The 25,734-nt window shown below is 36.7% G+C and overlaps 1 protein-coding gene across 2 annotated transcripts; it reads right to left on the bottom strand.

Moving 5' to 3' along the window:
• Window positions 1–12,382: 12,382 nt before the first annotated feature.
• Window positions 12,383–21,950, bottom strand: LOC131074649 (vacuolar-sorting receptor 6). 2 transcript variants are annotated; one of them, XM_058011310.2, is made up of 14 exons: window positions 21,548–21,950; window positions 20,976–21,392; window positions 19,397–20,089; window positions 19,208–19,296; window positions 19,049–19,118; window positions 18,438–18,521; window positions 18,096–18,172; window positions 17,888–17,969; window positions 14,261–14,343; window positions 14,073–14,136; window positions 13,744–13,872; window positions 13,306–13,409; window positions 13,057–13,186; window positions 12,383–12,800 (listed from the first exon to the last, which is right to left on the bottom strand). In XM_058011310.2, exons 2-13 carry the CDS (start codon window positions 21,301–21,303, stop codon window positions 13,088–13,090), a joined length of 1,902 nt encoding a protein of 633 aa, XP_057867293.1. In that variant the 5' UTR covers window positions 21,304–21,392; window positions 21,548–21,950; the 3' UTR covers window positions 12,383–12,800; window positions 13,057–13,087. The 2 variants fall into 2 exon arrangements, with proteins under 2 accessions (XP_057867293.1, XP_057867292.1); XM_058011309.2 differs by having other exon boundaries at window positions 12,383–12,778; window positions 21,548–21,947.
• Between the last annotated feature and the right edge of the window lie 3,784 nt (window positions 21,951–25,734).

The raw sequence follows: 25,734 nt of genomic DNA, 5'->3' as shown, positions 1-25,734 counted from the left end.
GTGCTTCATGTGTAACTTTAATTTACTTCCAAATCACAAGTCATAGCCACCAACTATAGTACAATGTGGTACAAAAAACCATGATAGCGTGACATAATATAAATACTCTTTGATCAACAAACCTTATAAACTTACCGCAGATACTTTCAGGCCTCTGTAGATAAATTAGACATTTAGGAATAATTATGCCAATACACAATGATAATCATTAACATTTTGCAAGAAGACTATTCGTGACATTACTCTTAACGGACTCTCTCATACATTGTTCTCAAATACTTTGACATACTATACTCAATAGCTCAACAATCTTCTTAACATCAACAATATTCTTAACATCTATGACAATAATATTTTCAACAATAATATGCTTAACATTATAAAGGAATAGCATCTCCATAATAGCCACTCCTCCAAGGTCCCAAGTGATATAGAAAAAGACCATACCTATAACCTAATATAAAACCAATACAAATGCATTGAGATGATTAGTTTAAGAAACGATTAAATATTCTTGTAGTTAACATCTTAAAAAGCATGATAAGACATTGCATGTATCTACTATCATGTTTCTTTCATTTATTCAAATAAACATGATACACATCTACACTAACCTTTCAAGTTCATTTTCCTTGAAACATAGGCAATTATTTTATTTCCTATCTAATAGTAGATAGGGATAGAGGTTGCATCAACAATAGATATTGTCTAAGATTTGATATCAACACATAAAGTTACATAGGAAGGAATATTTAATTCACTAACACTATTGAAAAACAATTTTCTTTTTTCCAAGCATGCAATCCAAAAGAATAGAGAGGGAGGAGAGAGACATTGAGGTAAATACTTTACTCTTTTTTCATGCTTAGAAAGTAAATAAAGGCATAAAGATAACATTCCTCCCATGGAAGGAAATAGGATTAATTTTTTGCCATTTGGCAAAGATAAAAAAACACTTGTTTGTATTAGAATATACTTGAAGAGGGATAAGAATAATAGTTTGTTGGATAAAACTTGTTTGAGTTTGTAGTAACATTGAGAGATAATTCCTTAAAATGGTATATGAAAGAAAATTTAAAACCTAATCTTAGTTTGAAGCAAATCAAACAATACTTTCAAAAAGACTTTCATTTCCTAGAGTCTCAAGAAAAAGTATTAGCCAGATGAGAGAGATAATTGAAAGAGAGGGAGAATGTGCAAAAGACTATCATTAATGACTTAAAGTGGTAGCAAGAAAGTTAAAAGAACCTTTAATTAAAATAAATACATTAAACAATTCATTTTTAGGTTAGTAATGTATATTGTAATATTCATAGATGGAAAAATATTTTAGCATATTGAGTAAAGTACTAGAATTGGCTTCAATCCCAAAAAAGAGTGTGGAGTAATGAAATGATTCAAATAAGTAAAACACAAGTTTGCAAAGTTAATAATGAAACAATAAATATTAACTAAATGGGATGGATAGGAAACCTCACTACAATACTATTGAAGGAAGAAATATAAGATTTAGTGTATTAACTATTGTGTAGAACACATTAGGAACGATTTTGCCCTTATAATGAAATATTATGTAGACTAGCCACAATTGGAGGAGATAAATCATTTAATTGCTCAAGAACATTGGGGACACTATTGTGTGATGTTTACCAAGTATGGGACACTCATGACATTATTAGATGCTCCTTGAATAAAGCAAAGCCACCTTGCCAAATCAATTACTATACCACCATATGTATGAACTATCTAGCCAACCAATCATCAGTAAACCTAAGAGTACAAAGGATGAAAATTACAAGAAAAAAATCCATTAAAAAACTAGGCATATTCTAAACCCATCATTGATCAATTTAGGACAATCTATAGTAAACATAATATCATAAGGAAATCAAAACATACAATATAAACCTTAGAAAAAAATAGAAAATTAGAGGGGAGGATATTATAGAAAAAAATACAATGGAGTAAATATTACAGAGGTAGATATAAAGACATGGTTGAGGGTGGCGGTTACCACCCGTGGGGAACCATCGTGCAATAGACAACTACCCTCGACGACACTAACATACTTAACAAACGTAGGTTAACAAGTAGTACAAAGCCCATTTTATGACCAACATCATCCCCCCTCTAAGAAAAGTCATCTCCGGACGACAAGGACAAAAATCCGGGACTAACACAACAAAATGGGGATGAATTACACTGTATACAATAAGAAAATCACTGAGAAGAAGGGGCTGAGGGGGCGTCCCTGAAGGAGGTAGTTGCACCACCGATGAAGAAGATGCAGGAATTGCTGACGCCAGTTGAGCCCAAAACTCATACACCTATTGCGTCCTCGCCTGAAGACCCTTTTCTGCTACCATCTAATGCTCAAGTGCGGATTTCACCATTATTGCTTTTGCAAGGAGTTATTTTTTTCCCTTGACATCACATTCCTCCTGTGCCTAAACCAAACTTGTCTGCAAAACACGCTTTTCAGTCTCTACCTCCACCAACTGCTACTCAAATGATATTGTCTCCCTAGCCAATTTGTCCTCGATAGCCACCCGCGCTACCCTCTCGGCATCCAACTCCTGGGTACATTGAGCTAAGTCTCACGCTACTACTAGCTCCAACCTGGTGGTCAGCGCCTCCCGAGCCCTCTATGCATCCACCAAGGAAACCTCCCGTCCAACTGAGACATACTCCGATTTCCTCAAAGCATACCATTCATGCCTGGAAGTGGCCACAACCTTCTGGCACAAAGGCTAGGAGACGCCTCAAATCCTCCATCACACTCCGCAAAGGCTGATAACTAAACTGAATAACTCCCTGGTGTCGTACGACTTTGCGTGCTTGCACTGCCTTCCCTCAAACTCTGTTTGTTCACAACCTCCAAATCTGTCTCCCTCTACAACTTATGGCTTCCTCGCCAATGCTTAGCTTCAGGCTTCTTTCTCACAATACAAAACAACCCCAACACTTACCGTGACTTCTCTGATGCCCTTCGCCCAACTCAAAAGTGTATTGTAGCTCAAAAATAAATTGGGGGTAGTGCCCCTAGCGGGGTCGAGGGGCAGCGCCCTCGCGGGGTTTGGGGCAGCGCCCCAGCGGGTTAGAGGGGCAACACCCCTTGTGGGGTCTGGGGGAAGCGCCCCCAGTGCACTCCCTCGGCAGGGTTGAGGGGCAGTGCCCCCGCCGCCAACACCAATTTACAACCTTCATAACCACATGGAAGTCCATTGCGCACATCATTTTTGTGATATTTTAAGATGCCAAAAACCTTCTTCTCCACTCTAATTTTTTCAGCGTCCTGGCTCAAACTCCATCGAATGATTTTTCAATCTGGTTGTCATTTTTTTTTTAAATTAAATGCATGCTTGTTTGAATGTCGGCACATTTTTTCTTTTCACGTGCCATCACCACTGTTTATCCCTACCATGTCATGGTATTTTTTCTTTCACCCTTTTTTAAACCGTCGTCATGCTCCTTCAAGCCTACAGACTTAATGTCCCAAGCTTGTACAAAGGTTATCTGCCATACAATGGAGTGGTCTATCATACGGTGGCTGAGATGTACAGCGACTGGGGTCACCCGAAGGCTTGGTGTTGTATGGTGATTGGTCTCCCATACGGTGGTTGGGAAGGTCATACGGTGGATGGTGTTTGGTCATACGGGGTGTACGGTAGTGGTCGTATGGTGGATGAATACCCACCGAGTTCTGCCCTCAGAGTCCGGTGACCTTCATCGACGGTGGTTCCACTGCATGGTGGTCTCACAGTGGTGGTTCCACTGTATGGTGGCCCCTCGATGATGGTTCTATCGCATGGTGGTCACTGTACAGTGCCCCCCCATGGTGGTTCCACCATATAAGGACCCCCAAATGGTGGTCGCACCGTGGCCACCGATTTTATTTTTTTTTATATTTTATTTATTTATTTTTCAAATTTTTTTTTCCTTCAAATTTTTTTTAAAAAAAATTTAATTTAATTTCCTAATTTAATTGTCCAGAGAGTCTTTGGATCGAGTCCTGTACCTCTGAGATCGCCTTTCATTCTTCTCGGTTTGCCTCGTCCGAGAGTCTCCCGCTTTGGTCTCGTGCCTCTTGAGTCACCTGTCGGCCTCTCGAGTCCCCTTCCATCCTCTCGGGTCCCCCTCCGGACTCACGGGTGTCCTTCTGGTCTCTCTGGTCCCCTGCGCGCTTCTCGTGGTAGGGTTTCAATTTGGACCTATTGATGGAAAGTCTATTTTCAATGGCCATCCAAAGATCTGGAACCATAAATTCTATAGGGACCATAGTCTCCTTCCCATACATAAGAAGAAGAAGAAGAAGAATAAAGATTTTGAAGGCCTTCCACACAGGGTTCCAATCATTGCTGACACAAATGATCTTTAAATTTATCTACGTCACCAAGGTTTGTCTCCAATTTTACCTCTTGATACTTGATGGGTTCTTCCTTCGAGAACTGGTGTGCGATGGTGTCACTCACATGGGCATCTCCCTTCCAATATTCTCTGTATTTCGACAGGTACACCTCCTCTGTTACTTGCTCTGGTTCCTCTACTTCGAGCTTGTAGCTCTTGAATATTTCATAATCCTCCATCTATCAGTGGAAGAGCCCGTTCAATGACCCCATCTCATCCTCAGAGCACTCTCCTAGTTTGAGAATCCCTTCGTTGTTGGGCTCCATGCAGCCCCATCCTTTGTCCCTCAGGTTGCCTTCTCCTTCACCCTCTGATTCTGAAGATGATGTCAGTTCCTCACTAACCAACTGCGTCCCAAGGTCTATGATAAACTTCCTTCCTCCATTCTCCATAGACAGAGTGTTCTTCTTCTAGTTGTGGGTGGCCTTGGCTGCCACTAGCCACCCTCTCCCTAAGATTGCATCATACCCTTTTTTCTTTAGTAGGATTACCATGAAGTCCAGTATGAAGGGTTGCGCCCCGATGGTAACTTGTTGGCCCATCAGTGTCCCGATGGGTTTGATTTCATGCTGATATGCTCCCAACAGATTGAATGTAGATGGCCACAGTGTCAGCTTCCCCAACTTCCATCAGGTTTCTTCTGGAAGAACATTCACTCCCGATCCACCATCGATGATGGTATCGGTTAGAATGGTGCCAAGGATATCCATCTCCACAATGGTCGGGTTCCTTCCAGTGTTAACTGCGAGCAGCCTGGGGTCTATTGCAGACCCCCTAGGAACATCCATGCGGTGGTTGGTATTGGTGTGTGGTTGGGAGAGATTATTCAGCAACACCGTTCATAATTGAGGCATCGTCTGGAGGAGATTGTGTACCTTCATAGGCACCTCCATTTTTAAAATTTAATTTAGTATAGCCTCCTCTGCCTCTAGTCGGTTGGATGTACCCGTCGTACCCTTCGCCTTTGCCCTCTCTCGTATCTCTTTCTCAATTTCTTCTCATGCTTCCCGTACCCTTCGCTTCTCTATCTTCGGGTCTAGGCACGTTGCTTGTCTGACTTGGGCGTGGGTTACAGCCAACACTTCCTCTTCTTTGGTTTCCTCGATATTGAGCAAGTTGACGTCGAACTTCGGGCAAGTGGCGTCTTTGTGGTCTCCTGGTCCGCATCATTTGCACAAATATTGTGTGGCCTCTCCCTTCAGGCACTCTCGGGCAAAGTGCCCCCATTGGCTGCACACTTCGCATTGTATCATCGGTCGGCCTTTGGAGTCGTATTAGATTCGGCGGCCTTTGGAGTCATATTAGATCCGGCTCCTTGTATTGTTATTGTTGCTATTGTTGTTTCGTCCTCCCCACTAGTTATCTCAGTAGCCTCCCAATGTGGTATTGTTGTTTGCCTGAGAGTTTTCGGTACTGCTCGATGTAGTTGGTTGTTCCTGCGTAAGCAATACTTGTTGGTTTCGTGTTTTCATGTTGTAGGGGCATTCCCTGGTGGGATGCCCCATCAACTAGCATATATCACAATAGGCCTTGTTTGGGCAGGAGCCTTTCGTGTGGCCGTTTGTCTTACATTCCGTGCACCAAATTTCCCCTTCGTCGGTCTTGCTCATACCTCCCTTCATAACCTTCAACTCTTTCATCATCCTCAGCATGTCCTTTCACAGGGCTTGCACCTTTTTGCCGGACTCGCCATCGTTATTGCTTCCCTCAGAAGAGTCATCATCCTCAGACGAGCTATCCTTCTTCTTTTTATTCTTGGTTGTCTTGGTCTCGCTCTCAAGATCCATCGCTCTATTATATGCATCTTCATACGAGGTTGGTGGAACAATTTTCATCTTCTTCCGAAGGGAGTGTTTCAATCCCTCCATGAACCATCTCTTTTTCAACCCATCTGCTGGTTGACTCTCCATTTTCCCCAACAGTTCCTTGAGCCGCCGACTATAGGCTCAGACCGTCTCGTTCTTGTTCTGCTTTGTGCCATAGATTTCGGCTACTATTTCATTGTCGTCTCTAAGGAGACGAAACTCTATCTCGAACTCCTTCTTCAGGTTGGCCCATGTGTCGACTTTGGCCTTATCCGTATCAAAGTACCAGTCGATGGCCACTCCCCTTAAGGTTGTTGGAAATTGTGTTACCCATTCGTCCTGGTCGATAACACCGTTTACTGACCATATGGTTTTGCAAGTGTGACAATGGCGGACGAGATCTTCCTTCCCGTCGTCGTTGAACTTCGACAACTTCTGCTTACTTGCCATCCCACCGTTGGGTCTCACTCCTCCGATACCTTGTGTGCTTTTACCTGGTGATCCTTCGCCTCCGCCTCCTACACCTGACCCTCCACTCGTGGGTCCTCTGGAGAAGGTTGCTGACCCCAAACCAAGCAAATTGCCTCCTGTACGGTACCCTTGTGCTCCCCTAGCACCTTCGGTTGTTTCGTCACCTTCGATCGTCCCCCTTCGGTTTGTTGTCTCCCTCTAGTTGTCCTCCGAAATGGAAAAGTTCTTTAGTAGGTCTTTGGTAGCTTCGATCAGGTTTAGACTTCACCTTGTTTGTTCCAGCAACTCTTCGCGACTTGTTACCCTACGGTGGTATTCTGGTGAACTGTAGAGTTCTCCTTCAACACCCTCCGTGACTCCTCCTAGGTTCCCTTCGGGCAACCCTATGACAGTGTAGAGAGTGTAATTCTCTCTGTCTATCTCTGCCTCCGCAACCTCTGTGACACCTCCTGGGTTCCCTTCAAGCAACCCCTTGGTCGATCGTCCCTCGGCAAGCTGCCTTAGCCTATGCCTTCGTTCTATCTGTTGTCTGAGTTTCAAGGCTCTTTGTGCCACTTCCCATTCGTCACTTTGTATCTTTTTATTTTTGTCTTTATTTAGTATATTGGGCATAAATCACTTTCGTACATAGCAAGCACACACCATGTACACAAAACAAAAAACTTTTATTATTTTCCCTTTCGACCACAATTTATGTCAACATTGTGTTGGGATTATTACAGTATTGCTTTATTCCTCCCGAAAGTTTAGGGTTCAATTTCCCCTTCGCCTCTTGCCATCACGCTCTGCTTCCCAACGACGATTGTTTTCTTCATACTGTCAGAGGACTTGTTGGCATCGCTCCTCACGGGCAATCTCCTCCAGGCGGGTTCGTTGTGCCACTGATGCCTGTGCAAGCAACCGGGGGAGGTGGTTCATCAACCGATTCGCTGCGGGGCTAACTTCCAGTGCGGTCCACACGACACTTGTTGGGACTTCAGCCTCCCTGGCCTCTCTTTGGATGTAGGTCTCAATGGCCGCCTGAAGCAAGATTGAGAATTCCCTCGTTGCAGTGTCCTCTTTGTCGTAGAGTTCCATTTGTGTGTCATCGGCTTCTGGGTTAATCTCACCAACAGGTAGGCCCATCGTGTTCGTATGCCATCCGCTCCTTCCTTTCCCGAGTATGTCTAGGCAACAACGCCAAATGTTTACCCTATCGGGTGTGTCATTAATATTGCATATCAACAATTATATGATAACCATATGATAAAATAGTAACCAGAAACTCAGAGCAATGCTTCCATTAATGCCAAAATGTCTAGTACAATAATCATTCTTTGCATTTGTGTATCCAACAACAAATACAAGAGCAAATATAAAGACACGGTTGAGGGTGGCGGTTACCACCTGTGGGGAACTGTCATGCAACATACAACTACCCTCAATGACACTAACATACTTAACCAACGTAGGTTAACAAGTAGTACAAAGCCCATTTTACGACCAACAGAAAGCATGGACAATACACTTGAATTGTCGAGGAAGAAAAGTTTTGCTTATAGAACACATAATTCCTTTAATTGTCTTAATGACACTATATTAAAAATAAGATGCAATATAAATATTGATGAACCTATTGGAACTAATGTAACAAAAGGTGGCACCAAACATTTAACCAACACCAATAAATAAAGACCAAAATGTAAGGATGTGTCATAGGTCTAAAGATAATTTATCTAAAAAAGAGATAAAATTTAGCATACAACATTTAAACAAATGCCATGATGCAATCAAAGATTGGGAAGAATTTCTCACTAGAAAGAAAACAAGTGGATTGGTTGTGAAGCCAAGGGTTGCAGTGACCACTAGACATGATACAAATACTATAAGGGAAAGAGCAAAATAGCTAATAGTGGAAGAAGAAAACACAAAAGAGAAATATTTATGGTGGGAATCATAATAAGATAGTTAAAAATATAAAATAGTTGATAGAATAAAAAAGGTGAAAAGTATGTTTCGAATAAAAAGTATTAAAGAAGACGGTATAATTGGTAAAAATAAATGGATGATCAAATATACTAATGATTTTTGTTAATATTGAAAAAAGAAAGAAAAATGAGAAAGAATCCAAAGAATAAGAAAATTAGAAAAACCATTGAAAAAAACTACCTTCAAGACATTCAAGAGTTGGACATAGAAAGGTAGATTAATATATATTAAACTCAATGATACATTGATTACAAATGGCATGTTGGACCGTGAAGTAAATGCCATTATTATACAAAAAGAAACATGAGAGTTAATGGGAAAACTCAAAATGTATAAAATATGTAGCCCATTGGAGACATTGCTAGACATTGAAGTCGATTGTGATATGAATTAAAAGAAGAATGGATTTGGATCTTATCAATATGATTGAGCAAAATGCATACTCATATCATGTATTACTAAACATAGAGTGGTTTAAAGTTTCCAATGACATTTGATTTAAAGAAAGAAGCTATATAATTTCTAGGGAATGACATTATAGTGCATCTACTTGGATAGAGGAAATTTTAGATGACACAAATTGATGAAAGTGTACTAAAGCGAATTTATTCTATAGGAAGAACCCCTAAAATGAATATTGAGTAGGAACCCAATTTAGAAGGTGAGATTATAAAAGAAAGTGATCACAATAAAATGGGGTCTAAATAAAATATATAGGTGTGGCTCTATGGAGAGATTGAAAAAAGAGTTAAAAAACTCCTTTAGTTAGGGAAAATGTCAAAACACATAAAATCAATTGATGCAATTTTGTTTTGCTTCTATTGATTATAAGGGATTTAGTTATTTTATTTGTTCTTGATATTTGTATAGGGATCCATATCTAGGGACTTTGTAGATTATGGGTGTTATTTCTCTGCATGCACAATTTTCATGTGTAGTTTTTTGGCTGTCAAGAGCCTTTTTTGACCATGTTTTGTATTTTGTAATCTTTATAATATATATATATATATATATATATATATATATATATATATATATATATATATATATATATATATATATATATATATATATATATATATATATATAGGCTATATGCCTTTCGCCAAAAAAAAAAAGAATTGTAAAAGGAGGTGTTCTACTACATAGAATAATTAAATGAGTTAATAAGATCATCGAAGGAATTTTACACATTAATTTTCCATAATTTATAGGGATTTTGGATGTTAAAATCTAATTGGAACAAATGAAAAAGGTGTTTCTTGATGTTAGAATGGAAGCTTTTGATGATGCACTTATAGTTTATCTAACTAGGTAATGAAATACAAATAAATCTAGTATACCTATATTGAGAGCCTTAATGGATACTAGTTACTAGTTAGTATATTGAATCTAAAGGAAATTTATAACAAAAAGAACTTCATTCACAAGAAGATTCAATCCACGAAAACATATTTCAAATTGTGAGAAATATTGACTACATGAAACTAATGAAAGGTTATGGATACAATACTTTCATTGAACATTATAACTCCTTCCATGAACATGGTATATGCATTAGAGGTTAAAGATGGAACTAGAGATTGAAAAACAAAAAATGAGATGGCTAGGTCCCTATATAATTGATCATATCCTTTATTTTAAAGTAGTCAAGCCAAGCTATCAATTAGTGAACTTGAAAATGAATAAAATAGGGGAAGGCTCCTTACATAAAGCAAGTCCAAGTTGTGTCAAAGACAACACACTATTTTAGGCCTAGGAAGAATGTTGACAAGGTATATGCCTTTGACTATAATTATACATGTGTGACACAATCAAAACTAATGCAATATTGCCTAAGAACGTGGTTACCAGAGGACACATATAGATCACGTCTTTTACCTATTATAATGTACCTGCATAAGATATATAGATATAGATAAATATGACTAGAGAATAAATAGAAAAGAGTAAGAGATATATGTATGAGAGGCATGAATAGACCATGTTATATCAAGATATATTATAAAAGCATTATATTATATGTGTATGTGCGTCTGGAATCATTTCAATTAATTTGTATTCCTCTCTAACTTCAACACTTTTACTTCAAATACTTCACAACAAGATCTCTTCAATCTTAAATCATTTCAATTAATTTGTAATCTCTCTAACCTCAATACTATTTTTTCAAACACTTGAGATGATAATTCACATCAATATAACAATTTAATTCACCCTATCAAACTTAATTCAAATTCCCTCAAAATCCATTATTCACAATGAAACGAGATTTTGATATTGAAATGAATTAATATCAATTTTTCAATTAGACATTTATGATGAAATAACTTGCACAAAAGAAAAACATAATAGAAAATATGTTGCGAATACTTGATAATACTTACAATCTTTATTTCCTACAATAATTACAATATATTTAATCACCTTATAATCATTGTAAACACTTAAAGATTAATATAAAGATTACATTTAGTCATAATATCTCATCATACTATACAACTTAACTCAAATAATTATATATTAACAAATTACACTCTAAATACCATGCACCTTTAATATAACCAAATTCAATTACCAAGAATTCTTTCTACATCAAAGTTAGCATTGTCTACACTTAGAGACAATGAGTTTATTGAATTATTGCATATTCATTATAGACAACTAATTATTCACATTCTAAAGTATCATAGAAAATCAAAATATAGTAACATAATTATTAGAAGCCATCTTATAAATCAGTTAAATTATTATCATAATCATAAACAAATTCATTCTTAAGAAGGATTAAGAAGGATAAATACATTGACATAATCTACATTTAAAAATTTGACAATAAAAGTAACATAAATCTATACCTTATCCACCATATATAAATTAACACCTCCTATTAAGAACTAAATCTTTTTATCTATATATAATTCAACTTTTATTGAAAAATTAATTAAACGTTATTTACAAAATTAAATGACTACATTAAAACCTAATTCTGCAAGATAATCATTGTAGAAAGTTACAAGCAACATTCCAAAATTGATATAATCAAGAGCTAGAATTATCGAAGTCATAAAATCTATGTAATAGAAGTAGGTTTGCAAATTTACTAGGCCTTGAAATACTTGCCTTTATATTCAAAAGGTGAACAAAGAGAATATGAAATAAGAGAAGTAGTCTAAAGATTGGGGTCATCATATGCATAAATTGAGTTAAGCTAAGCATTACAATATTATAGTAGGAGAGAGCCTAAAGTAAGTCTTAAACAAGGAGGAGAAGGGAAAAATACCATGACACTTTCCTCCTCAGATAAAACAAACAATCCTCCAATATTCTCTCTAAGAAAATTAATCCAGTTTTAAGTATATGCAATAAATGACTACAAGTCAACAATAAAGGAAACATCATATGATATATTTTGAGACCTCCACAATTCTTCCCATCTTGTTGCCTATCTTTCCTGTATACTCCAGATGAACTCGTGTACTCCTCCTCTGTTAATAGACATTAATGCAAGCAAAGGCAGCAGAAATGCATTTGTGAAATCAAATTTCCAGCTACAATCACTTTTAACCACTCAATTGTCAATGGCCCAAAACAAGCATTATTTTCTTAGTAATACCATGCAGTAATGGAAGCACTTGAACCAGACTTGGTTTTCTCTATACCCACAACAACCAAATAAATAACAAAAGGCAAAAATAAAGAGAAAAACAAGCACAGATAAGGAAAGCAGATTACACCTAAGCCATTCTTCAATTCCATTGATAATTTGCCGTCTATGTGTTACAATAACTTCTGACCATGCATGACTATATTTCTCAATTATATACGTTCAACAGAGATGCATTGATATGACTATCGGCTACATTTATGGACAATAGCTTCTGCCTGATTATTTGTCATAACTTCCTTTGGAATCTGATTCAAAAGGCTGGAACGGATTCATCAGTAAGGGAAATAGAACAGTACTGAATCCCCATACGGATGAATACGTCAACAGGAGACAAATAACTAATCGGATTTTAATTGACTGTTGCACAAGGTAGCAGAGAAAAATCCACTAGTAAATAAAAAACATCAGGCCTGCCGTCAGTTCCATATCCTTTCTCAATTGAATGGGGTCCACTTTCCTGCATGTTCAGGAAAGGCAACCTGTACTGTGAGAATTAGAAAAGATAGTGAAGGTATATATATATGTACTAAAATGAATGCAAACATTTCCCTAGAATTACTTCGAAGCAAAAATTCCTTAACTCAAAACCAGAAGAAAACATCACTTTCTATATATAATAGCCAATCTTGATACTTTAAAAATCCACAAAATTTGAAATCGTTCAGCAGTAGAAAGAATTACAGCTAGTGATATTAATGCAAAGTTCTTGCACAAGCATGGGAATATAGACTGTACCAGAGCTCATCAGGAGGGAAAAGACCACATCTCATACTGAATTTTGTTGTGGTGCTTGGTGAACCTCACTTTGATTGTCCAATGGCATATATTGGGACATTATAGCCATGATTTCAGAATCCATGTACGACTGCAAAACATTCAAATATTTCAGCATTGAAGCATTTTAAAGCTAGGGCAGATTAAGATGTAGAGCTATCTAAAATCAAAGGATAAAGGGAAAGCCTTCTTTAAATTTACAGTACTTACCCTAAGTCTATACTTGTAAAACACATAACCAGCAACAACAATACCCACTAAGCCAGCTAGAATAAGAAGTGTCAAGAACCAGCCAAATCTTGAAGCATTTCTACCTGCAAAAAAAACAAAAACACACTCAGAAAAGTGAAAGTTATTTGATACCTTAAAACAAAGGAAAGGGAACTACAAGGAAATAACAAATATTAAACAATTTTCCTTCACTTGGAGCCATGCAGAGTAAATGAATTATAAAGAAATCCTGAAAGCCAGTAGACAGTAAATGTATTATGAAGAAACTCTCTTTCTTTGTGACTAAGTTAAAGGATGTTTTCCTTTGGTGAAATCGAATCGGGTAATTGCTTTTCTCTAGTGGCTTGTGACAAAAGAGGCAGTCAAAATTGTAGTATCGCTTTATCTGAGACAAGGCTAAAAGCGTGAATATCTCACCAATGCATGTATCCTGTCCTGCGATGTATAGAAGATCTCCCTTACATTTGCAATCAAATCCTCCCCATTTGTTTTTGCATGTACAATCACTGCACTGACAAGCAATTCCTTCTTGGCATTCATCAATATCTGGAAAATGGGAAAAGGAAAAATTCAATACACCATTGAAACTGAACCTAAATTTGTACATCCAGGCTTAAAAAAATAGCAAAACCTTAAACCAATCTAAACTAAGATATTCAGTATCACTACTTAGAACACAAGAAAATGTGGACGAACAATCATTCAATGAGATACGCATATCTCTAAAACAGGGAGCGAATGGGTACCGTCACACTTGTGCCCATCACCACGGAAGCCATTAGGGCATTGACAACCGCTGAGTTGAGATTCCTATTGATTTTAGCATACACATGATAGTAAGCAAAGAAATGAAAAATGGATTCGACCAACAGAAAAACCTGTCTCCAACTTCTTCAATAAAAGAGAATATGGATCACTGTAAAAGAAACATTACCAAGCATGCAGAAAATGTATCGCCATTTTTAGTTTCTGACCAGCAATCTCCATTTTCAATCCTACAACGGCCTGCTCCAGTGGCTGCCATGAACAAATGAATTAAGAGACACTATCAGCAGAGTTACCAGATACACCTATCCCCATATCCGTATTTTGAGAAGATTTAAAAGAACTAACAAAATACACCATTAGACTTGTAATTTTCTTTTTTTCCAATGCAAATTTTCTCTTTTTGATTGCTCATAAATTAATTGGAAGTATAGTCATTCCAGATGACCTTAGTACAATGTTTTTAAAATAATAAGCAAACCCACTCTGTCTCTGCAGATATCTCTTAAATGCTTATTGTATAGAACTGATTTGTTCATGCAATCATGGAGATTATCAAATCTTAATTTAATTAATATATATTTTTTTTTAGCATCTATTTTTATACTTCAAAATATTGATTTTTGAAAAAATTGCTGTATGCATCCCTATGGGTATCAGGTACTTTATCTGTTCCAATACAACTCCAACTAGCAGTAGCTAGTTTAAGGTAAGCTAGTAAACTAGATCCATGTATTTCAAACAGTTCTACTAACACATTTGTTAAGGCTACAGGCCACTGAGTTTAAAAAAGACAACTAAAACTGGAAAGGTCCCTAGAGATTTGAAAATCTTGATACCCTCCTAGGCTATTTCAAGAAATTTAGAGTGCCTAGTTTTTCTCTCCTCCTAAAGCTGTTTTAGCTTGATATATTTGAAGAGACTGCCTGTAAAACATTTATCACCCACTACTAAAATTGAAAGAAACAAAACTTTAAGCATAAAGCTAAGCTTACATTCAGATTGAAGAAAATTCTATTCAGTATAACTCAAAATTCAAATGGCTAGTGAAAACCAACTTAGAATACACAGGTACCCCCCATTAATAAGAAATATTGAGAAAAGAATAAATCAATGGCTCAAATAACCATCTTTTATGTCATAAGATAAATGGCTGGTGTGAAGCTTTGCAAAACATATTGTAGCCTCCTAACGAATTCAACTAAAAACTTTCATACACAATTAGATTACCCACTTGTAATATCCCTCATCATCTTGCCAACAGCTGGTCCATTACTCCCAGACCAGGCTGAGATTTCATGCCTGTCCCAAGTACTTTTTAGTGTTTTGAACCATATAATGCTTTGCAATTCTATTTAACCATCACCTATGGACCAATGCTGTTTTTATAAGCTGTCCTTATCATTATATTATACATTTACATAACCACATTGAAGATAATTTTAATATGCAATAATCTTCCGTGTTCTGATAATGAATAAGCTGAAATTTGTTATAAAGCTTCACACCATACCCACGTAGGAAAGATTTTGACCTAAAAAGTACATTTTTAGGCATAAAAGAGGGTCACTCAAAGTTGGTTGGCTTCCCCAAATTTTCTACTGATGAGTAAGACTGCTTTTCATCCTTGCTAACTAACCATATTTAAAATGTGGGCACCTAATACGGTTTGAGGTGGCATTTGGTCCCAAGCTTAGATAGCTTAGAAACAGACCTTTTAGAGAAATCAACTTTTTGTTATCAAGGCAGCTCATTATACTAATGAAGGATAGGACATAATCAGATTAAATAATAGTAGTTCTAAATATGACCAGGGTCAGACAATTGTCTCAAATTCATAATGACGATATCTCTAAGAAATTCCCCAAATGCATCTGTAAGTTTCCAAAATAAATTTGTAGCAAGATGCATACAACCTAGAATTTCAAGTAAGATCATAAGAGGCTGGTTCACAGAGGGTGAACAAGGAAAACAACATATAGAAAGAATGAAGAAATGAAATTATACTAATGTCTATAAATCACACAAGCACATATATATTGGACACAAAGCTTGCCAGGAGGATATCAAAAATGAAAGAACAGCCTAAAGCATCTCCATATAAGAGAACCAAAAAGGGCTTAGGAAGAGAACTTAACTCTATAGTTGTAGGAAAGTCTTAAAGAATGCATGATAAAAATATGCATGTAACATAGTCACCAAGAGATAGGTACAGGTACAGAGATGAGAACTCAAACACCACTTTTGGGATAAGGGTATGAGCATGTGTAAGCTACAGGTATGTTTAATATAGGTTCAAATTTCAAATATTGTTCTTCCTTCTAGCTATGATGCTATACTTGTCGAATGACAGTCTTCCTTGCAGATCTCTGCTGGTGAAAAATTTAATGTGTTTGTCATAGTCTCTAAATTCTTCCTAAATATTTTTTTATGAGAGAAATGACTTGGGTGTGATCTTTTAGGGTTTATGGTATTTCATTTACTTTTTATTCCTCTTATTTCTTTTCTATAGTTGAGCTGTAGGCCTGTGTCCATCAGGGCATGAGGAGACATTGGAAGACATCCTGCCTGCTAGAGATGTCTCTTGCAGGTCTCCTCATCTCCAAGAAATACTAGTCTTCAAAATGTGTACCCTACCCACAGTACATCTGCAGATTCTTGTGATACATAATCATTATAAAATACAAACTAATAGATGTGTCCTAGGGAGAAATGGATTATAACGGATACTTCTGGAATTTTTATCATAGCTCAATAATTTGAGAAAAGGGGTTTTACATGGGCCTTAATCCAACCTGCACATCGTTTCATTATTATAAATAAAGGCTATAAAATCATTTTCTAGGTATGGGGGGATGGTCAAGGGGGTTCTTCTGTCCATTTTATCACTTGCCATTTCAAAGACCATGTAAACAATAGAAATGCCACTTTGGTTGTTGCTATTGTGTTTGACATTTGTCGAAATCAGTGAGTAGGTTCTAATTTAGTGATCAGTCCCACGGGATGGATCTTCCTAGATTTTCTCAGGAGGTGATACTAAGTAAATGTATAAGGCTTTTGGTGTAAATTGTCGTGGGATAATGAAAAATTGGCTCTGCTTCAAGTTTTTGCAAGGCTACATCCAAAGTCACAACTAAAATAATTGGCAAGAAATTGTCAAATAACTTATATTATAGTAGGCGTGCAAACTTTTGGCTTCCCTTCTTCTTCAGTCCAATAGCCACTATAATTTTTGTATGCATCACAAGTTATGCACATCCTCACTAGTCATGTTTAATGAGACCCATGGAATATAATAATTTCAGTAGTTTCTTTCTCCATGGGTTGACTGTGTTACATACCCCTACTGTTTTCAGCTATATTATATTATAATTTGTGGAGACAGCAAAAAATTGTCTAGCTTGGAAAAGGAGTCAATGGTAGTTCCTCCCACTTAAACCAATGAGTATATGTTTTTAAGACTTCACTGCAACAAAAGAAACTATAATGCCTATATTATTCCAACAAACTGGATATTATGTTTAATAAAGTAATATTATACCATAGTTTGCCAGAAAACACAAATTTTGTTTCGTATGAAAGAAAGCAAAAATGAAGATGCCCATGGAATAATAGAAAATATAATGCCTACATAATATTAAGGCACTCAGCACCTAGGAGAGCAATAAACAGCTAGAAGCCAAAAGAAGGTTTGCTATTTTATGTCACTTCTGGTATTCAGGTGATATTTCATTTGCTTTCTTTTCTGTCGTTATACAATAGCAAGCAATGTTATTCAGAATTAGATTCAACAAACCTTCACAATGTGAATAGCCATCTCCTTTGAACTGAACTCCAGACACGAGGGGGCATTCACATACTCTGCCCCTAAAGGTATCCTGAGGAATTAAAACCACTATTCTTAAGTTTGTGGATTGCACCATGAGATGACTAAAGCTTAAAAGGAATGAAAATTGTTTTCATACATGTAAATCAGGATGTCACATTTATTCATAACTAAATACCTTGCAAGCAGTTATATTAGCCTTTGTGTGTTGCCAGCAGCCACCATTATTTGTCAGGCATTCATTTGTCTCTATATCTGTATTTAAAAATGGTAAACATGGATTATATCAGCCTTGTTTGTAAAAATATGATATTCAAGATGTTTGATAAAATGTAAAATATATTTGAGGAAAAAAAATCAGGAAAAAAAGCAAGAATAAAACCACATACAATATTTTTTAAGAAAATCAGTAATGTTTTTTAAAATCAATTTGGAGGTTTTCGGTTACCATGAGTTGAATTAAGAAAGCCAAAACACCTATATCTTATGAGACTACATATCAAAGGTTACTGGAATCTACCTCCAGTCAAACAAATTAGAGGCTCGGTAGTTTCTTTAAATCCTGCACATACGGCCTTCAATATAGCACTTCTCTCTAGCTTGCCTGTCACAATTGAAGAAAGGATGAAATTAAAATGAAAGCCAAAAATGTTTCAAAGAGAATGTAAACCTTTTTACATTGATTGTTTTCTTAGGATTATAGAACACCATATTTATAACTGCAAGCAAGGTATTGAAGTGGGTGGTATTTAAACCGGCCTTTGCTAGCATATGAAACACCATTTCATAACAAACTTTTACAACCATCACATTAAACTTATCTATGTACTTTCCAAACCAGCTATTACAAATGAGACACCAGATACAGATCACAGTGTGACTGAATTGAGCACCATATACATAAATAACAGGTTAGCATATTGAATATACTCTAATACAGATAAAAGGCTACGCATGAAAGAAAGTATAATGTATACCGACTACCATTAGTATAATCTGTTACGAGAGATATTAATTAACAAACAACATATGACATAAGAGAACACAAGAATATGGATATATGTAAAATTTCCTTAAATCCAACAACAGAACTGAAAATAGTGTGCTCTAGAGAGATGAAGCAAAGTAGACCTCGGTACTGCACATTGTTAATGACCAGAGTTGGCAGGATAGTTACATCACCACGTGAGCCTTGTCCAACCTAACCAACACAGATGTCAATGTTATATGCAGTTTATTAATAACTAGTCAGACGCATAAAAGAAGAAATTACCACAAACTAGTACTAACCTGAGCATCTTGTTCTGCCTTTAATACAGGGTTTTCTGCATCAGCTTGTGGGTCACCCATGCATTCCTGGACCTTGTTTATAGGCAAGCCTATCGAACAAACAGGGATGAGTTAGTTAAATAAACAAAATGATTATGGCAAAAACATTTTTCTTTTGAATTTTAAATCCTTATCTAATTGTAACCTCACCTAAAGATTTGATGACGCCCTCAGCACAATCTTGATTGTATTTTTTATCTTTCATAGGGCATCTAATGTGGAAGTCTGTAACATAGTCCCACCAAACCCAAGGTTTGTTACTTTCGTTTGCAACCCTGAAGACACAAAGCTGCCTCAGATTTTCAATAACAACATCCTTTCCCTCATAACCTTCGCTTAAGTCCTGATCTGGATCTGGAACACAGTACCTTCCACGATTGATGCACTGTGATACACACTGTTTACTCAAAATAAAGGCTTCAGGGCAGAACCATGTTATATAGTGTGGTTTAAATTGAGTAAAACCATTCTTTTCCAATATTTGGGCGTGGCCCTTGAAGTTTCTCACAAATTCTATCTGATCGTCACATTTGGCTCCACACTCATCGTTGCTGTTTGTCCACAGCTCATACTCTACACGCTCATCAGGATGAGGCATGGATTCACTCCAATCAAGCTTGATGGTTACTGTTTCCCCCTTTGCCAAAGTAGTTTTCAAGTCATCTCCAAAAGACTTTTCAATCAACACAGATGGTATCGAAATCTTATCAAGATAATCAGCAGCTGCCTTGGATTCTTCAGGAGAATCCATTGTTATGAGAGGCTCTTCACGGTCATCTGCAACAAGAACCGCAGCAGCACCACCATTTTGTGCATTCCATGCTTTCATTGCAAAATAGCATTCTGCATTAAAAGAACGTACAAAGTCAGTGCCTTTTCCCAAGAAAAGGAAAAAGATGGGGTTCCACTAATTTCATGAGCTAGTAATGGAAACACAACATGGAACAAAATTTAACATATAAATATTACAATATATCAAACAAGAAAAATGTTTGCTCAAACTTGAAAATTGGGAATATCTGCTGAAGGATTTTGATTCGCTATTTTTGAAATGAAGAGTTTCAGGGGAAAGTTTTTTTGCTGTCTCAATATTTTGAGAAAGCAAAATCCAGAGTTTTTCTCTGAAGCTCTTCAAATGGGCTTTTCAAGTGGGAAATTGGAATATCTACGGAAGGATTTGACTCCCAATAAGAAGGTTAGTTAGAAAATCAAGAGTTTCGGGGATATTTTGATTTCTCTATCATTTTGAAAAATCAAAATACAGAAATTTTTCCAAAAGCTCTTCATTTCAATCCGATGGGGCTTTGAAAAGCCCATTTGCATTAAGACGATTTCTAACAAATAAGCTGTTCAAACTTTAAACTAATAGCTGTAGTATTGTATGCTCCTTACCTGTTTAGTATCTTGGGTTGAGGAAGGACATGGATTCATAATATATCAGAAAATGAAATTTCCTGTTTGATTATTGGTTGGGAAACAGGTATGGGGTTTTGAGGCACAATTCCAACGAGGAAACTGTTTTACAGATTGTACAGAGATAAAAAATAAGAATATAAATCGTTGCCATGTGTACAAATGACACTTAGTATGAGTTTGACCGATATATGTCTGGAAAACTTCACAGTTTAAGGGCTTGCGAAAGACATGAGAGTATTGTAAATTGCAGTATGTAGAATAATGATAAGCATAAAATCAGAGAAAGTAGAGGGTGGGTAATGAAAAAATCCACCTCCCCGATCCACCAGAAGAATTATAGGTGAGGGTCGCGATGCAGAATGGTTGAAGGACACCCCCAATTCTTCAAAGGAAGTGCAGGCAAAAGTTCCTTTGTCAGGATATACCACAGTCCCAATCATAGTCCCTCCATACTCTGGAACTCCAAAATTCCCAATAGCACCATCCTTCTTCCCTTTAATAGAATCTGGAGATATCACCAGTATGCTATTCTTTTCAACAACAAACCGGCCTAATACCCCTCCTCCCATCATTGTTATTATGAGCACAAATAGCAATTCCACATGAAAACGCCCTCTTGCTTTGCCAAGCACATTTTCCATGCTTTCACTGGCTTAAATTCTTGATGTCCTTAAAACTGCTCACAGAGGACACGTTTAAAAACCAGATTTGGATAGGAAACAAGAAATTCCTGTAATTGAACAACAAACATCAGCGAATTAGGTACAAAATTCATCTGAAGATCAAGGGAACAAAGAATTTGGTATCATATTTGTGATATCTAGAAATTAATTGGATTCAAATTCAATGAAAAGCTTTGAACCCACATCACAAAATCACACCAACCTCAAGAAGGCCACATGAAAAACATCCAGAGAACCGGGTGAATGGGTATTTTCCTTGTACTCCTGAACAAACAGCCTTAGAAATTAAGGAAGCGAATACAACGTGAGTGACACGCTGTCCGCATGCATGAAAAATACACAACCTCCGTAGTAAAATCGTTTCCTCCTCTGCCCCTCTTATGTAGAATTGTGAAAGAGAATTGATTGAAATTTCTACTACTTTTCTCCTGAGAACGTGTTTGACGGGTAAGGTGATGTGATTCCTGGGTCAATGCCAATGGCCATCCAAGTTGATCAGTAGAGAATGGGTCAAGGATTTAACTTTTCAAATTACAGATATTTACAATTTGTTTTAAGGTATTGACTTTTTGGAACGACTTTTCTAATTTGTTTTGTTCATCAGCCCTGCTCATTTCCGCGACATGCCTGATTCACTATTTTCTTATTTTTTTCTACAGATGCTTCTACGATTCATATTGTAATGTTGAAAACTGCACACCTCCTCAATATTATTATTTTTTCTTTCACCTTATTTATAATGAAAGTAGAGTTTTTAACGACATTCAGGAGATTAAGTAGTTTAATTAAAAAATATTTTAGTAATTTGAAGAAGTTTATATTTAATGTATTTTGTGTGTTTTATATTAGATTGGTAAGTAATATATATTTAAAATATTCATATAATTGATTTGAATACTCTTGTAAGCTAGATATTTTATGATATAATATCATTATGTTTCCACTAACTCCGAAGTGTCAAAATGACATATTTTATTTATTTATTTCGAATTCAACAACTTAATATAAGTGGTGTGTATCTTGAATAAAAGTTATCAATTAATCTAAATTTTGCTTGGTACCATCTTTATGTATCTTTAAGAATTAGTCTTGATCTATAGTTTATTCATTGTTTATTTGTGTCAAATTTACAAGGACCATAAATAAATTTGTCCAAATCCACAACACTAATTTGACAGGCACAAAAATTTTAAATTTAAATTTGGGCCCATTTAAAATCTCCTCTTATTAGTCATAACTTGCCAACATGAAGACAAAAGTATTCAAATTGCATACTTAGTTGTTGCATAAAAGGACAAACTCATTTAATTTATTAAAAAAAAATTGCTCTGCTTTGCCTAAATATGCAATATGTGGAAATCAAGGCGCCAACAAAAATATGAGTCTAACCTTGCATTCAAAAATAGTAATGGGATCTGACAACCGCAAAATGAAGGTAATAAATATTTTAGACTCAAAGGGGTATTGTGAAACCGTAGCTCCCCCTAGATGTGCTTCGGGTCCAAATAGGATCTAGATTGGTGTAAACAAACTTGCGTAGAACAATGAAGGTGGCGAACATCGACCTCAGTGGGTTTTTCAAAATGGAGCTTGGGTAGACAAATGCTGGGTTTCGTACACCCCCCAACAAAAAACCAATATTCTAAAGCAGCCACTGTCTGAATGGCAACCAATTATCTCAAAAAGGATGAAGAAATTGCAACGCTAATTTAATCAACCATCAGTGTTGAGTTTCAAACAAGAGAGGGTTTTTCTTCGCCCAAATAGAAACACTGGTGATCCTAATATTAGGGCATCAACAACAATTCCCAACGATGGGTTTAATAACATGCAATTCTTCAACCAAAGGGTGGGAAGTCGCAGAGCCCCGCAAACACATTACAAAAGCAATTCACTTAAACCTAAGAATAACTCTGATTCTCAAGCCAATCCTAAGCCAAATCCTCTTGAGCAGAAGAAAAGCCACATCAATAGCAAGAGTGATAGAGGCAATCTTAGACAGAGATGGAATGCCAAAGCCCTCGTCATCCAGATCAAGACCATGATCCAGCACTGGAGCCAATGTAAAAAAATTGGGGATTTAGCAAAATGGTTAGGTTCGGGACAAGATATTTGAGATATGAAGATTGGTGGGAGCATACATATGCCAGTCAGGTAAGTATATCCATCCTCCCCAATGATTTCATGTTTATTATCTGTAATAGTGAAGCTTTGAGGAATGAATTGTTATATGGATATTCGACCATTTTTAAAGGTTATAACTTTATGTTTATTGAGTGGCAAAGGAATTTTGATCTTTTGCTGTGAAACATAACAGTAACCCTAAATGGATCAACATTCCTTATTTTCCGGTAGAACTATTGCATTTTGATACTATAGTTGAAATAGGTAATGCATTAGGCACCTTTATTGGAGTAGATTGAAATTTCTCTCGTTTCACTGAGGTTAAATTGCTAGTGGATATGGACAACAATAGGCAAAATCCAGAACCTCTGGAACTTATAACCTCTCAAGAGGCACAATTTAGAAAGGCAAATTTCTATAAGGGCTCGGTGCCTGCTAATGTACTGACTCATATTACAAACATGGGCTCTCCCTCCATTAATCCTCCTAGTCTTGAAAAGAGCATAAATCTCAATTTTAATAACGATGTAGGGGGTTTTTACATAGAATGGGCTAAAGCTATAGATGATAATGATAACATCGTTAATATTTTAGGGACAAATAGTCTTGTGAAGCCTCAAATAGAGGAGGTTTCGCAGAGCCCTGAGACAACCCAGTTTGTGGATTCTCCACTTCCCAGCCCGAAAGCGAAGCAGAATGAGATGGTCTTAGAGACTCAAAGGGCAAAACATAATATCTTGTTGGAAGGAGAGATTAAAGAAAGGGAGGAAGATCAAATCCCTATAGAACTTGATGTAGCATATAATCTGATGGGATTCACCCAATTATCAAAAGAGGAAGATGACTGTGAGGATGAGGACAATATTGAAACTGCTGGTGAAAAAAGAAGACCAATTGAAGCTATTTTGCAAATGGATGATTAGGAAAAGTTGGAGCAAGGAAATTTGCCTTCCCCTTTAACGAGGGTACAAGAATGTGCAACTGGGGTCAATTTGGGTTTGGAACAAGATTGCCCCAATAAGGAAGCCCCAGACTGTGGGAAGGTTTCCCAAAGAAGGGGGAGGAAATCCTTGAATGAACTTAGATCATTGGTCGGGGCTGTAGAAGCTTAGGCCAAAATCATAGACATTCTTCAAGATGGGAAGGGGAAGAGCCTTTCCACAGATCAATGAGAGTCCAATCTTGGAATGTTAGGGGCCTTAATGCCCCTAACAAACAACGTTTACTTAAACACTACCTCACAACCTTTGAATCTGAAATTATATTACTTTACGAAACAAAGTTGAGAGATCCAGATTGGGATCTTTTAAGGCGTAAACTGGGAATTTGGAAAGTTGCCCTTGTTAGTGTAAATGGGGTGGTTGGGGGGCTTGCAGTATTATGGGATCCCAGAAAGGTCAAATTTGAAGAAGTGATTCAGAAATCTCGCTGGTAGGGCGGTTGGGTCAATGGTATTAAGAACTCACTAAGCTTTTTCCTTATTAATATTTATGGCCCGATTAGCACAGTGGGTAAGAGGGAAGTATGGACTGAGATAAAAGAGTTCTTGTCATTAAATGATAATAGAACCTACTTCCTAGGAGGAGACTTTAATGTTATTCAAGACATGACAGAAAAATGGAGTGGGACTCAAGTAGAGTCAATTGCCCAAAGAGATTTTAAATTATGGATCAAAAATAATAACTTGGTAGAGGTTAGGATGATCAATGGAAAGTACATTTGGATTAACAAAAGATCTGGGATGAGTATATAGCTAAAAAACTAGATAGATTCCTTTTTAAGGGTAATCTGGTAAATTTTAGCAACTCCTTTAGCTCAACTATTCTTTCATCTTTAGGATCAGATCATTTTCCAATCTCCTTGAAAATAGAGGATGATGTTGGGCCAAAAATATGTCCTTTCAAATTTGAAAGGATGTGGCTCCAGGAGCCTAGTTTTCTAGGTCTAGTAAAAAAATGGTGGCAAGAGAAACAAATTATGGGTTCTAAAGTGTTTTGTCTAATAACTAAATTGGAAAGGGTCAAACATAAAATACTAAATTGGAACAAGGAACATTTCAAAAACATATTTCATGAAAAAGTGAGCTTAGAGGAAGAATTAAATAAGCTGAATGAGGAGATTGTTAGAAACGAGATGAATAGTAGTAGATATCAGAAGGAAAAAGGTTCAATGCATAAGTATGAAGATATTCTTACTAAAGAGGAAATTTTATGGAAGCAAAAATCCAGAGAACTTTGGCTTAGTGATGGGGATAAAAATGCTAAG

Source organism: Cryptomeria japonica, chromosome 4, assembly GCF_030272615.1.
Source record: "Cryptomeria japonica chromosome 4, Sugi_1.0, whole genome shotgun sequence".
NCBI classification, from domain to species: Eukaryota; Viridiplantae; Streptophyta; class Pinopsida; order Cupressales; family Cupressaceae; genus Cryptomeria; species Cryptomeria japonica.
This window is presented reverse-complemented; position numbering and strand designations above follow the sequence as displayed.

Bases quoted from the DNA above. Each gene is read 5' to 3' on its own strand.
- LOC131074649 (XM_058011310.2), bottom strand. From the start codon at position 21,303: ATGGAAAATGTGCTTGGCAAAGCAAGAGGGCGTTTTCATGTGGAATTG. The intron at 19,119-19,207 runs GTTAGTACTAGT...TGTGTTGGTTAG, and splicing joins AGGCAGAACAAGATGCTCAG to GTTGGACAAGGCTCACGTGG. The intron at 13,873-14,072 runs GTACCCATTCGC...CCCATTTTCCAG, and splicing joins TGATGGGCACAAGTGTGACG to ATATTGATGAATGCCAAGAA.